This window comes from Lissotriton helveticus, chromosome 4_1 (assembly GCF_964261635.1).
Source record: "Lissotriton helveticus chromosome 4_1, aLisHel1.1, whole genome shotgun sequence".
Lineage (NCBI taxonomy): Eukaryota > Metazoa > Chordata > Amphibia > Caudata > Salamandridae > Lissotriton > Lissotriton helveticus.
In genome coordinates, this window is record NC_136063.1 from 1,552,356,548 (window position 1) to 1,552,372,404 (window position 15,857).

At 46.5% G+C, this 15,857-nt stretch overlaps 1 protein-coding gene across 1 annotated transcript in view; it reads right to left on the minus strand.

Moving 5' to 3' along the window:
- The window catches only part of IGFBP3 (insulin like growth factor binding protein 3), a 57,625-nt gene that overhangs the window by 22,716 nt on the left and 19,052 nt on the right, over nt 1–15,857 (minus strand). The window contains exon 3 of the mRNA XM_078688175.1: nt 10,276–10,395. Coding sequence (XP_078544301.1) covers nt 10,276–10,395 — 120 coding nt within the window. The remainder of the gene's footprint in view (nt 1–10,275; nt 10,396–15,857) is intronic.

Genomic DNA, 15,857 nt, shown 5'->3' on the forward strand with positions numbered 1-15,857 from the left:
AGTGTGCAAGAGTGACTAGGAGATGGCCTGGTTTGGGCGGCCCTGAAAGTGCATCAAGCTGTGCTTAATTTGTTAAAATAATTCAGATGATAGATAGATAGATAGATAGATAGATAGACCAAAGTTTATCTTAGGAGCCCACTATTCACGTCGCTAAATACTGAAGTTGCTGAGTACCAATGCTGGTTAACACATGCTGCCACGTCTGTGAATTGCAATCCACACATGATTTTTTTTATCATCCTGCATATTCTGCCTCTTTATCTGCCGTTTGCAGGTTCTTTTTAATCTCTTCTTCCTCCCTGTGTCAATATTTTCCTACTTTTCTAGTCCTCCTTCATTTTCAGCCTTTCCCTCGCTTGCTCAGAATTAAAGTGTGAGATCAAAAATAAGTCCTGGTCATCAGATATGCATGTCGCTGGCCATCACCCGTAAGCAATGGTACGAATTTAGCATCACTACTGCCAGTTTTGCTGGATGTGCGTAGTTTGTTGTTGCCCCATTATAACTCTGCTTCCGTTCCGTGCCTTCCGTTTTGGTGTCACAGCTTTAGCTATGATACACATTAAAGCACACCTCTCTGTGACACCCACCACCACATCCTCAGGTGGGAAGAGTGACGCAAAATCACGCCCATAATGTGCCACAAGAAATGGCAAAGTGGATCTATACACATTGCTGGAGTAGATAAAAAACACATCTAAATAGGTTTAGACTTTAAATGTCTCCGTGACTACACAGCGGGTGTCGCTGTCATGGAAAGCCAACCCCAACCCTGGGAGAAATATATTGCGTTCTCAAATTGCTGCTTAGAATAGGAAGCCATCGAGTTCTTCTAGGAACTCTTAAAGGGCTATTTACAACTCAAAACCCTTACCTATCACAGTCCCGTGGGAGCTGAAACATGTATCCCTGAGTTTTATTACACAGGCGCATTGCTTTTTTTAAACTGCGTGGTGGCATTCGGTGCTCTTGCCGGTCATGTTTAATATCACATGATCAAGAGACTTAGGACTCTGTTGCCAAGGCCACCGGATCTAATAAAAATACTTGGCTCTATTTAACGGGCGTGCATGGTGCTAAAAGAGATGCTAGCTCACCCAGTGAACTTGTGTCCTTGCGTCTAGTGCTTTAAATGGGCAGGTACTGTCGAGCTCTTAGTATAAACGCTCCTTATTTTTTACTTCGGAGTATGGGACAAAAGAGCACATCTTGGGAAGTTTGCCAATCACCTGGAAACTCTTTGCCAGTACTTCTCAGAAAATACATGGAAAACGACACTTTTTTGTAGAGGACATCAGAACCTACTTTGTGTCTGTGGGAGTGTGAGACAACGAGCTTCTGGAGTTGTATTACTGAATCAAATGCAAGGTGCCCGACTATGGCGAGCGCACAAGCACAGACTAGGACCGTGAACCTAACCACACAAAATGTGCTCTTTTCATTTTTGGTGTAAACTCATTCAATTTATGCCTGAGCTGGAGAGAGCACTGCAGTGAAAGAGAGTCAGCAGCTTCAAACACTTGTTCCATCTTTTACTGCTAGAGGGCCTGCCTGCCTCTGGTGTGGTGGCCAAGTCCGTCATGCACGCCCTGTTTGTAATGGCACTTTTGTTAGAAATGGGGTCTATAGTTGGCAGAGGTATATACCTTGCCCAAGTAAGAAATACCACTCTAGTCAGGGTAAGCTAGACAACCACTAAAAGATAACCTGTGCTCACCCTGTGGAAGATTGGAACAGAGCAGTCAGGCTTATCTAAGGAGGCCATATGTAACGTATTTGTGCAAAACACAGTAACACAATGAAGACACCACAAACCGACACCACAAAGGTTTAGAGAAATAGATGATAATTTTAGAAATAAATCAAAACCAAAACAACAAAAATCCAATAAGTAGAAGTCAAGTTATGAATTTGTAAAGATTAAGAAGAGTACTAGCACTTAGAAGCAATAAGTGTCAATGGGGGTTTTATGTTCACACTGGAAAAGGCAAAGTCAATAGCTCAGGCCAATTGTGATTGAGCTCAGGCTCACTACAGGACCTATGCAGGCCCCTGTGAACAAAGTACTTTATACTATCACAACAGCGAGATGTGAGGCGTAGTCGAGCGATGTGTCGAGCGATACGTCGATGTCGATCACGTAGTTGTGGCAATGCATCGGTTCCCTAGATGAAGTGCTGAGCTAAGATGCGTTGATTCCGCAGTGCAATGCGCCATGTTTCTCATGCAGTTGAAAGTTGTGTTGATCTCTCCACACTTGTGCATTGCGATATACGGTTCCAATGCGTCAGGTTCTCAAGGCGATGCGTTGAATCCAAGAGCAATACGCCGATTCTACGCCCGCAATCGGGTAAATGCACTGGTTCTGCTACACACAGACTGAAGATGCGTTGATTTCCATGATGGAAGTATCTGGGCCCACTTTCAGTGAATGAGGCACAGGAGCAGGGCTAGAGACTTTGATATCCCTGAGTCTTAAGCAACAGGAGGCAAGCCAACAAGTCCTTGGAGATTACTTTGCTGAGGAGCAGCAGAGTCAATGAGCAGCAGGCAGCAATGTAGAACAAGAGAAAACCAGGCTGTCCAGATCAGCAGTTCAGCAGAGTGTCAGTCTTTGATGCAGCATAGCAGTTCTTCTGACAGATTTCAGTTGTAGGTCCAGAAGTGTCTGCCTTAGTAGAGTCAGACACCCAGTGCTCATACCAAGTTGTGCCTTTGAAGTGGTGCTGACTTCAAAGAAGAGTCTTTGCAGTGCACATGGGTCCTTTCTTCCCAGACTTGGCTCCAGACTATCCGCAGGGGGTGATCAGCCCGTTGTGTGGGAAACAGGACTCTGCCTAGTTAGGTGTAAGTGTCAGCTCCCCCTCCCTTCCTGCTCAGGAAGAGCCATCAGAATGCAAATGAGTATGCAGACACACCTAACCTTCCTGTGTTTACAGCTGTCTGGAGAGAATGCACAAAGTGTAGCTGTCACTTACCCCAGACATATATTGGAGAGAGGCTGCAGTCACACAGACCAGTAGGAGCAGAAATATGCCCACTTTTCTAAAAGTGGCATTTCTAACAAAGTTTATGTTAAATCCAACTTTACCAGTAAAGAGGATTTATCAATACCATTCCAAAGATATAAAACATGAGGCAACTACTCCTTTCTAATCAGGAGTTACAGCGTAAAAGTGTATGAAGGAATTCCCAATGTTAACTTATGATATGAGTAGGCATCTCAGTAGTGAAAAACCAATGTGGGTGTTTGTGACTATTAAGACACACAAAATGTAAAAATGCATCTCCTACCTTTTATTTACACAGCACCCTGCCTTATGGGCTACCTAGGGCCTACCTTAGGGGTGACATGTGTAATGAAAGTGGGTGTAGGGCTTGTCAAGAAGTTTTAAATGCCAAGTCAAAGTGGCAATAAACTGTACGCTGAAGCAGGCAAACATGTCTAGAGGTTACTTTGCTAATCAGGCCTCATAGGTATTTCTAGTACTGAACATACCATGCATGTTTGCAGTACATACACCATACACTCCTAGGGGACCTCAACTTCCACCTGGAGAACAACAAGGACCACAACACCGCCGCCCTGCTGGACAACCTCGCCAACCTCGGACTCAAGCAACTGGTCAACACCCCCACCTACTACGCCGGCCACATGCTTGACCCCGTCTTCTCATCCAGCAAGCACATCACCTTCAGCCACTCCACCGGACTTCACTGGACCGACCACAGATGCATCCACTTCAGCTTCAGAAGAACCACGACCCACCACCACCCGCAACAGGTTCCTCACAGGAGCTGGAGCAAGATCACCGCCGAGCAGCTCTCCACCTCCCTCAGCCAGAACCCACCCGCCAGCACAACAAACCCCAACGAAGCAGCCCGAAACTTCACACAGTGGCTGACTGCCTGTGCCGATGACCTCGCGCCACTAAAGAACCCTCCCAGCAGACCCAGAAGCAAGAAAGCCTCCTGGTTCACCGACGAACTCAAGGACTCCAAGAAAAACTGCCGCACCCTCGAGAAAGCCTGGCTCCTCGGCCAGACCACTGACAACATGACCGCCCTCAAACACGCCACCCGCAAGCACCACCAGCTTATCCGCACCACCAAGAAGAAATCACTGAAGGAACGACTGGACAACAACGCCCATGACAGCAAGGAACTCTTCAGCATCGTCAAGGAGTTCTCCAACCCCAGCACCGGCAATAACGACATCACTCCTTCACAAGATCTCTGCGACTCTCTCGCCTCGTTTTTCCACCGCAAGATCGCCGACATCCACAACAGCTTCAGCGCACCATCCACGCACCCAACCGTCGAACCAACGCCCCCCACCGCCACCCTTCGCACCTGGACCACGATGACCACCGAAGACACAGCCCGCACGATGAACACCATCCACTCCGGATCTACAACCGACCCCTGCCCCCACCACGTCTTCAACAAGGCCGACTCCATCATCACACCCCAACTCCGGGACGTCATCAACACCTCCTTCAACACCGCCACCTTCCCGAAGAGCTGGAAGCATGCCAAGCTCAACGCCCTACTGAAGAAACCAACAGCGGACCCCACCGACCTCAAGAACTTCCGCCCCATCTCGCTCCTCCCTTTTCCTGCCAAAGTCATCGAGAAGACCGCCAACAGACAGCTTACAGCCTTCCTCGAGACGAACGGATCCCTCGACCCCTCGCAGTCCGGTTTCCGAGCCAACCACAGCATCGAGACCGCCCTCATCGCACCACCGACGACATCAGAACCCTGCTCGACAACGGGGAAACAGCGGCCCTCATCCTCCTGGACCTCTCTGCAGTGTTCGACACTGTCTGCCACCGCACCCTAGTTCAACGCCTCAGCAACATCGGTATCCAATAGAAGGCACTGGATTGGATCATCTCGTTCCTCGCCGGAAGAACACAGAGTCCGCCTCCCCCCGTTTTGATCCGAGGCCACCGAAGTCATCTGCGGCGTACCGCAAGGATCATCACTCAGCCCCACCCTCTTCAACGTCTACATGAGACCTCTTGCAGCCATCGCACGCCAACACAACCTCAACATCATCTCCTACGCCGACGACACCCAACTGATCCTCTCCCCCACCAGAGACCCCGCCATCGCCAGAACGAGCCTACACGAAGGGATGAAAGACGTCGCCGAGTGGATGAATAACAGCCGCCGAAACTGAACTCAGACAAGACGGAAGTCCTCATCCTGGGACCATCGCCCTCCGCCTGGGACGACTCCTGGTGGCCCCCCACCCTGGGCACCACTTCCAAGCCAACAGACCACGCACGCAACCTGGGCTTCATCCTGGACTCCTCCCTCTCGATGACCAGACAAGTCAACGCCATCTCCTCATCATGCTTCAACACCCTACGCATGCTCCGCAAGATCTTCCGATGGATCCCAACCGAAACCAGGAAGACGGTCACCCAGGCACTCGTCACCAGCCGACTGGACTACGGAAACACCCTCTACACCGGAACCACAGCCAAGCTACAGAAAAGACTCCAACGCATCCAGAACGCCTCCGCCCGACTCATCCTGGAAATCCCCCGACGCAGCCACATCTCCGGCCACCTGAGGGACCTGCACTGGCTCCCCGTCAGCAAGAGGATCACGTTCAGACTCCTCACCCACGCACACAAATCTCTCCACGACCTGGGCCCCAAGTACCTCAACAATCGCCTGACCTTCTACACGCCCACCCGCCAGCTACGTTCTACAAGCCTCGCCGCCGTACCATGCATCCGAAGAGCCACCGCCGGAGGTAGATCCTTCTCCTACTTGGCGGCCAAGACATGGAACTCCCTCCCCATCCATCTGCGGCTGACCCAGAACCATCTCGCCTTCAGGAGACAACTCAAGACCTGGCTGTTTGAGCAATAGCGGACCCCTTCCCCCAAGCGCCTTGAGACCCTGCCGGGTGAGTAGTGCGCTATACAAATGTTATGATTGATTGATTGATTCACAAAAAGGTACAATATGCATATTTTTCAAGCTGAAGGGCTTAACAGTGTATAAATATTAGGAATCCTTGAATATGCTTAAGTTTAATTTACTTCTTCCATGGTATTGATGATTAGAAATCCCGTAAACATTTCTAGGACCTACAAGTTAAACAAGTATACTTGCCTGATACTCCTTGTACAATAGAAGAGTCAGAGAGAAGTGAAAGTATTGGATGTAGCAAAATGCATGATGTTATCATGTCACATGCTCATAAATTTCTGAATTCAGACAAAATCCTGCCCTCCCCCCCCCCCCCAACCAGGATTCAGAGAGAAATTGTACTGCAATGACCACGATAAAAATCACCCTAATCACTTGAACTGTCCTGGCTACTGCTGTATGGTATCAGCACGTCTAGTTTTCAGGCTTGCAGTTATAAAATGCAACCACAACCCTATGCACCCCACTGGTGTTTTGCCAGAATATCCAGGTAGACTATTGTCTATAATAGATATAGAGTCCTAACTATTGTTTATAACATTTTTCCATATTTCAGTTAATGATATAATATCTAAACCCAAATAGGTGATATCTTTGTGAATAATTTTAATGACACAATATTTTTGGTATAATATGTTTTTGACTATAATATTGTGACATAAAATCTCATCTCACAATGATGGGGCCACCGCTTTCAGACATCTAGAGAAAGGTATCTATATTTCTCTGCATCACCAGGAGGCCCTGTAAATGTGTAAAGTTTTGCATGGAGAGGCAGACCAGCATCTCAGGCCTTACAAGGAAGAGGCAGTTGGGAGTTGTAACCAAAGCACTGATGTCTCAAGTGATCCAACTGGATGGCTTCATCTCTACCCCACAACCCACCTCTTGATCTGTCAGTAACTACGCTGCAGTTATGAGCTAGCCAGTGACAGTATGAAGCGATGTAATCAACAAACGTCTATCGACTACCTCAACAGTGACATCAAATGTCTGGATGAGTGGAATGTGGCATCTCCATTGCATCTTGTAAACACATTGCACAGAGAAGAATATGGAAGCAGGCCAGCTGGTACACTGATGAACTCCGTGCAACAAAACAACAATGAAAACAAATGGAAAGAAGATGGAGAATGAACCATCCAGAAAACTCTAAAAAATAAAAACATACACAACACCACTGAGATGATACCACAAACAAATTAACAAAATCAAGAAGGCCCTAGCAGAGCACATAGACAACAGCTTCAACAACAGCACCTACATCACCCCCTCACAAAAACTATGTGACAAGCTCTTCGAATTCTTCAGCAACAAAATCGAAGCCATCTACAACAACGTCAACACCCAAGCAAACCTCTGCACCCTTACCTCAGCCTTCCCACAAACACTCACATAAAAATCCTGACTGTCCGGGAACACTCACTGTGGAAGAAACAGCCAACATCATGAGTGCACCAACGGACCCCTGCCCCCACCTCATCTACAATATGGGCGCTGCTCCTATCAGCAAAGACCTCAGAGCGCATCCTGAACAGCTTTATCACCTCTGAGAAGTTTCTGGATGCCTGGAAAGACATGATGGTCAACACATTGCTACACAAACCCTCAGCAGACCCTACGGAACTAGCAAACTACCACCCTATCTCCTTTCTACCCTACCCAGGCAAGGTCATGGAAAAAGCCATAAACTTTCTCACTGCCTCAATGCACACCATATCTTAGACACCAAGCAATTAGGTTTATGGCCAACCAGAACACAGCGACTGCACTCATTACAGCAACTTACTACATCAGGCGCATCCTTGACCATGGAGACACAGCAGCCCTTATTGTACTTGATCTCTCTGTATGTAGCTTTTGACAAGGTCTCTCACTCCACCCTGATCAGAAGACTATACAAAGCAGGCATCCAGGGACCCCTCCTCGACTGAATATGCTCCTTCCTCACAGGTAGAAAACAAAAGAGTCAACCTGCAGCCGCGGCCGCTGGTGGGAGTACCTGCGGGGTGGTGACGTGGGGAGGCGGAGGGGCAGGGTGGGGGGTAGTAATGTATGGATTATGGAGTTTAACAGGTAAGTAAACATATAAACAAATAAAACAAATTTTGTTGCGCGCTCTGCATCGCATTTGGCGATGCAGTGCATATAACGAAATTCTTATTTATTTATTTATATGTTTACTTACCTGTTAAACTCCATAATCCATACATTACTACCCCCCACCCTGCCCCTCCGCCTCCCCACGTCACCACCCCGCAGGTACTCCCACCACCGGCCTCTGCTGTCAACCTGCCACTCTATACTTCAGAAGCCAGGAGCCTCATATGTAGAGTCCCCCTAGGCTCATCTCTCAGTCCACCATTATTCAAATATACATGACTTCACTGGTGGACCTCAACAGATCATATAAGATCAACATACACTCCTATGCGGGTGACACTCAATTGATACTCTCCCGGACATACAAGACCCCCACTACAAAAACCACTTTGCCACATGCATCACTGTAGTAACCACATGGTTGAAATCCAACTATCTCAAACTAAGCATTGAAAAAACTGAAATGATGATCTTCGGAAGGAAAGCCTCTCGTTGTGATTCCACCTGGTGGCCAACAGACCTCAGCCCTTAACCCACCCATACTACCCAAGCAAGAAATCTTGGAATCATTCTGATCGACAAGCTCAACATGACAGCCCAAGTAAATGCAGTTACCCCCATTTGCTTCCACATTCTTAGGATGCAGCGAAAGATCTTCAAATGGTCACCAGAGAACACCAGGATAACGGTCATATAGACCCGGATCACCAGCAGACTTGACTACGCCAACACACTCTATGCAGGAATCACTAAGATGTGTAGGCTCCAGACCATTCCAAATGCCACAGCAAGACTCGTCCTCAACCTACCTTATCGCACTCTCATCACCCCACATCTCAGAGAACTGCACTGGCTCTCAATCCACAAAAGAACCCATTTCAAACTACTCGAACAAACATAAAAAGCACTACACAATGCTGGCCCGGCATCCCCTAACAGCTGCATACACTTCCCATCTCCCAGGCTCCTCTGTTCAGTCAGAATCTCACTGGCATGCACACACCATTTCTGCAAAGCCACAGTTGGAGGCCGCACCTTCTCCTATATCAATACAAATCTTTGAACAACCTCCCTCAACACATCAGAGCCTTCTTATCACTTCTCAAGTTCTTCAAGAAGCTGAAGCCCTGGCTCTTCCAGTAACCTCTCCAAGGAGACAGCTACCTAACCCACCTCCAAATCGCCTGGATATCCTCACGGGTGATTAGCGCACTATACAAATACTCATAACACCACATAGCCAGACTTTTGCCATGAAGTAGCATTCAATGCACCCCTTAAATGCCAGGTGCTGCCGTATAAGCTCTACATCCCAAATTAAAATTCGACTCCTATAATGAACTGTAGATGTTTCATCACCATCATATATGCAAAAAAAGTTACTAAAACACATATATGTGCACATAAATCGAGGGGCTTTGGGACAGCCTTCTTTCTCCACTTATCTGTTAAACTATCATTTTTGTTTTGAGACTACAGGATCGGGCAATGCATCAGCCAAGTTCAGCTATTGTCTCTCTTACCCTGTTAGGAATTTTGCCTGAACAAATGAACACATCCTCCTATAAAAAAAGACGCACTTATGTGCGAGGGCTGAAGAGATAATACAGTAACAATGCATTCCTTATTCTTGTTTTCCATAACACCAGCTTGCCATGGCCAGAACTATTGGCATTGCTTAAGCTTGCCATTCTTGTAACCAATAATATGTCATAATACTGCAGACATTTTAATATGATAAAAGAACCCAGTTGAATGGAATGTGTCACGATTGTGAGACTAAAATACCTCTGAACTAACATGGAAGTGGCCTTTATCAAAGGGCCCAATTCACAAATATTTAGATATGGGTAGGCGTGACTTATGTTTGCAGTACTCCTTGCTTACTCCTAAAATACAGTAGTAAATAAGAAGAATTATAAAAACAGTAAATCGGGGAAAAGCTTTGGTAATTGGGCCAGAAGTGTGTTTTTTAGGGTTTTCATGTCCACATGCCTAGCTTGCAAACTCAAGTTGTGTCCCATAATTGCAAAGCAGCATCAGGTTTATTTGCAGCAGCTGATGCACGGCACAAATTCGCAGTAATGTGAAAAGATGCTATTTTGATCTAATCGATATTGTAACATTTGAGACTAGAGAGTCTGTTTGTACATCTATCGCCAAAAAAGAAATGAAAATTAGTCATTTGAAGAGCTGTCGGTACATTCTGCTCACCTGCTTTTTCTTGTAGAATCCCTTCTTGTCACAGTTTGGAAGATGAAATCCCCTCGGGCTTAAATTATTCATAATCTTTATCTGGTTTAATATGCTTTCCATTTCCCTTCTACAAGGGCCCTGTCAAAGCAATCGGAAAGAGAAGACAATGGGTAAAATGAATCTTCAAGCTATTACCTGAGCAGTACACATCAAGTGTGATTAGCAACGTGGCATGTTTTTGCAAAAGCAGGAACTGAAGATGATGGAAATTAAAATACGTTTTTTTTTGTACAACAACAGACTATAAGTCATGATAGCCTCCAAGTCATTACGTTATTGTTATAATAAATCTTAGCTCATTTGGTCATTTGAGCTACCAGGAAGCGTCCTTTCTGGCGTTAAGGCTACTCCTTCGCTGAAAGCGATAGTGTTAAATCCCACGAACTACTTTTCCCATGAAATGCCTTTACAAGTGCACAATGGTTGGTAAGCCCCATGCTTTGTATTCTTCCAACTCCATGCATTCAACTACAGGCCAGAACCTGAAACTTCTTGCGGCCTACAAAATCTGGCGGGAGACTCCTGCCCAGCCATGTGTCAATGACATCACTTCTCTGTGCCAAAGCTTGACATTGAATTTCCAGCCCAGCGGTGTCAAAAAATGTGTACGAAAAAACATAGTTCCTGGGTGAGGCAGATTTGTATTGCCCCACTACTCCAACATTTGCAATGCATGAAAAGATAAAAAAAAAAGCCATGTGCTTTGAATGACCAAGGCAAAATTAACATTTTACAATAGTAATTTGGTCAAGTTGTTAATATAACAGTTGAGGAATTATTGCACCTGCATCACAGCTGTTTATATAATTTCGGAATCTTTGTGACAATTTGCACCATCACAGATGTAATCTAAATGTTCTGGCACCTAGGCAAAAATATACTCACTCTTTATTTATTATGTATCTCATTAAATATTCAGTTTCAAGGCAATGCAAAAGGTGCTCAATGCAGCCACCGTGTGCAACGTGATGTGCTTGGGAAGGAGAGGATGCACAAACTAGGTAACAAGGGTGTGCAAATCTTCATATTTCTCAAATATTTTCTTTAACTTAAACTGGTGAAGTCTAAAAAATGGAAAAAAAGTGGCGTCTATGCTGCAGAGCTTTACGTGCACCACGCGGCAGTCCCATGTCCATGTTGGGCGGGATATCCGGTTAAAGAGAATGACAACAGGAAACTACACACTGGACAAAGTCGGAGAACTTCACACTTCTATGACTTTGCAGGCCTAGTGTCGCATTTCACGCACCCCTATTACCTACGAGAAGTTATAAAGGGCACTAGCAAAATGTGCTGAATGAGCACCTTCCACGTTGCTGTTGTGACTGTGCATATCAATTATATGGCCTGGACCGGAGCCACAAAAAAACTAACATTAGTGTACTGAATTTTTGCAACTCGCAGATGTGCATGTACTACATCTGCACAGTGCACACCTGGTCCTATCACAAATTTCCATGTCATGTGCCATTTTTAGGTCTCAGCCTGCGATGGCTGGGCTTGCGCAGTCTCGCTGGCGAGATTTAATGCGATTGAGAGAATATCACCAGCGAGGTTAAGCCCCGCCCCTCTTCTCCATTGGCTGGCCTTCTAAACGGTGGCCAGCCATTGAAGAAGAGGTCCTAGTGATGTTCTTCTTTCTCTTTTAGTCCCATCCATTTCAGATTGGGTTCCTTGACTTATTGCTGAAGTAAAAGGTTTCTTATCTTCTTTATGGGTCCAGATGGCCCCATAAAGAAGATAAAGAACCTTTTATGCCAGCAGGAAGTCGGGCGTCCAGTTTGAAAGGGACGGGGCAAAAAGATTAAAGGCAGCGCTTTCCCTCTCTCCGCCATCCTCTTCCCTCTCCCCCTCCCGTCTTCTCCCCCTTTCTGCAGTCCAGTTTCTCCTTTGCATCAAACACACCCGGTGTGTTTTCTTTGGGCCTGTTTCTGCGCAGTTTTACACACTTCTTTCTCATTGAAGTGAACATCGCCGGTGGCGCTCCACGCTCTGGGACGTGGGTGGACCATCGGGGCGCCGGGTGGGCACGGACCCCCAGGGCAGCAGGGACTCTCCGGATGTCTGCCGCTGCCACCGGAGCTGACAAAGGCTCCCCTAAAGCACTGCCTGACTACTGTCGGGGCTAGCCTCGTCACCATCACCGCCCGCCTAGAAGAGCGTCTGCGATGCACGCAGACCAAGGAGAACGACTGTTGTCTCCCGCCCCTGATCCAAGCGTGGCTATCAGCTGAGACCTAAGATGAGCTGACTTCAGCCCTATACACAGCAACTCGGAGCCTCCGGAACTGTGAGTACAGCCTCCTTGCTGTCCTGCGTGGGGGCCATCACTAACCCTGCTACCATTGTCAGTAGCTGCTCACGATACGCATCTCTGGCCGCCATTTCAGCGTGTGATGCACTGCAGCAGCACCTGCTAGCAGATGAGCCGGCGCCCGGCAGCAGCCCCCAGCAGCACGGCTGTCAGCAGCAACACCCGCATGCCGGCCATGGGGAGGGCGGACAGCGCCACCCCCGAGCAAAGCTGGCCGAGGTCCGGTCGCAGAGTGTCTGCATGGGGCTTGGCCCTAGCAGTGCATTCCATGCTATCGTTTTAGCTCATCACTATCATTTCAAAAAGAATCAATCGCTTGGACCTTGGTTTTGCTCCTCGTCCCCTCTTGAAGATAGTCAGATGAGGGTTCTATTTGATCACCAGCATCATCATCGAGCTGTATAGTGCTACAAATTTCAATCAAAAGTAGTGCTTTTCTAAATCCTATTAAGGATTTTGAGGTTTTTTGGAACTTTGCGCCAGGAATTTACAGCGACTCTGGGGCTTTGTGTATGTGTGTGTGGCTCTGTGTGTGGCTCTGTGTGTGGATGTGTGTGTGTGTGTGTGTGGCTGTGTGTGTGTGTGGCCGTGTGTGTGTGTGTGTGTGCGTGGCTCTGTGTGTCTATGTGTGTGTGGCTCTGTGTCTGTGTGTGTGGCTCTGTGTGTGTTTGTGGCTCTGTGTGTGTGTGTGGCTCTGTGTTTGTGTGTGTCTGTCTCTGTATGTGTGTTGCTGTGTGTGTGTGTGGCTCTGTGTGTGGGTGTGGCTCTGGTGTGGGTGTGGCTCTGTGTATGTGTGTGGCTGTGGCTGTGTGTGTGTGTGGCTGTGTGTGTGTGTGTGGCTGTGTGTGTGAAAGGCTCTGTGTGTGTGGCTGTGTGTGTGTGTGGCTCTGTGTGTGGCTCTGTGGGTGTATGTGGCTCTGTGGGTGGGTGTGGCTCTGTGTGTGTGTGTGTGGCTCTGTGTGTGTGTATGTGGCTCTGTGTGTGTGTGGCTGTGTGTGTGTGTGTGTGGTTATGTGTGTGTGGCTCTGTATGTGTGTGTGGTTCTGTGTGTGTGTGGCTCTGCGTGTGTGGCTCTATGTGTGTGTGTGTGTGTGTGCAAATACAATAGGTCTCGCATTTGCGAGAGATTAAGCTATTGGTATTGTAAAAGAAAATGCCATTTATTTATCTGTTTTCAAAACCAACACATACAAAAAAAAATTGTCATTTACAATGCCAATAGCTCTAACTTTTGCAAAGGCGAGACCGTTGCATTGTAAATGCTTGTTTCATGTTGTATTCACCCCTTGGAGAAATCTAATCCCCTGCATTTCCTCGAGAATGAGGGTGCTCTGCTCCTCTACCACTACTGAAAATATGTAAGGAGCCCTTTGCTCGAGCAACTCTACGAACATTTCAAGGGTGGGAAGGGGTCTGAGAGAAGTTTGTGATTATCCACAAACTTGTGAGCCTGCAGGTATTTACAAACTATCAAAGGCAAATCACACCTTGATCTGCCCACCTCCATACCTGGGCAATCATTTACTAGTCTGCACTTGAATGAAGTTGTGGCATACACTGCAGCTTTGTTTAATTTTATAGTGGGTACACATAAACATCATTCTCTAAGTGTGAAGGCTTTTATTTACAGTTTTTATATAGATGGTACTTGTCGCATAAGAAGGTTCTACATGAGCTGCCAAATAAATACATACGGTCACATTGTTTATTTATTTTTCTGTTTAGTTACAAGGACAATTAAGTGATTGGCCTAAAATCACAGAATGTTGAGCCAATACTGCACCTTGAACCTGTTTCCCCAGTTCTAAGTTCTAGCCCCAGATGTGCCACAATTCCTCTAGTCGTTGCTGATAAACTGACAGTGAGGGATTCACGATAATTTACAGCAATTAAAATAGATCAAACAGAATTAGATTCATTTTACAGTTTGGTGAAAAATGTAGTATTTGTGGCAAGCGGCAGACTGATATAATAGGAAAACAAATAATAGAATGTGGTAGTGTAACATTTTCAGCTAAACCGACAGCAACCGCAATGGTTCAGTAAACTGAGCAGTCTGACTATGCGTTGTCACAGCTATTTGTCATTACAGAAGGTATTATGAGACCACTTTCATAGTCAAGAACGATGCAAAGATTTTGAATACGATTGTCAAAATAAAATTTCACCATGAGGACCACTCCCCAAAGACTGAAGATGCCCATCTTTCAGTAATATGGCACCACCACAATGTAGGTCACGGATGCAACAGCAGTACTTTTTTCTATGGTATCCTCACCCTGTTGTTACCCTAGTACAGCAAGAAAGGGTCCTGCTAAAGTGTCTGTAAACTCAAACGTAGAGATGTAATCATCTTCATAGACAATGTGTGTGTGTCCTGTCTTTTGTTTAACACGAGAATAAAATCGTAAGAATTCTGAGCCTTGGAGTGCGATCCATTCTTTTGCTGCTGTAAGAGAAAACCGAGCGTTAATATATATATATATGTATGTATTAATATATAGATGTCTCTGTCTAGGAGTGGGCTGCGGTGTGGCCTCAACCCATCCTAAAGAAACAGTAGGGTATCCTGGAGCAGAGCCAGGCAGCGCACTCAAGCCTGACCAATAACACTGGGCCTGATAATTTATTTGGGGAGATTCATGAGGGTTGGGGAAGTCTGCCACTGCAAACTTTGTGATAATCTGGGGTCTCTCTCAGAGGTTAGACACCCTGAGTAAGTGAGTACGGTTACGGGCAACGGCGGACGCTGTGACCACACACCCCTGATGTGTTCCCTTTGTGATAGTTTCAACACTAGTTCCGGCTGAGTGTGCACAAGCTACTCCAGCACCTGCCGTCATTGGGTGCCAGCTGCTAGCCAGAAAATGAATGAACCCAAAATTTAGAGTGGTGTACCACTCGAAAGTGAAAGTTGTTTGTCAATAAATTATATAGTCTTGTTTTTATTGTCTTAGTAGATCCTTTATTTTCATAAGTATCCAAATGTAAAAATTGCCAGCCAACGTGTTTTGCTCATATATAATGAACTTCTTCAGGGCATAGAGTGATGTACGATCCTCGGCGCGAAATTGCAAGTGTACAATATGGCTGAGTAGGCCTCCTTGATAAGGGCCAGTATACGATGAGTCTGATAACGAACTGGAAGCAGCCGTCAGCTCTGTTTGGTAGTAGCTGGTGGCTGACAGGACAATGTCCCACACCCACCCAAAGGTGGCATGCTTCA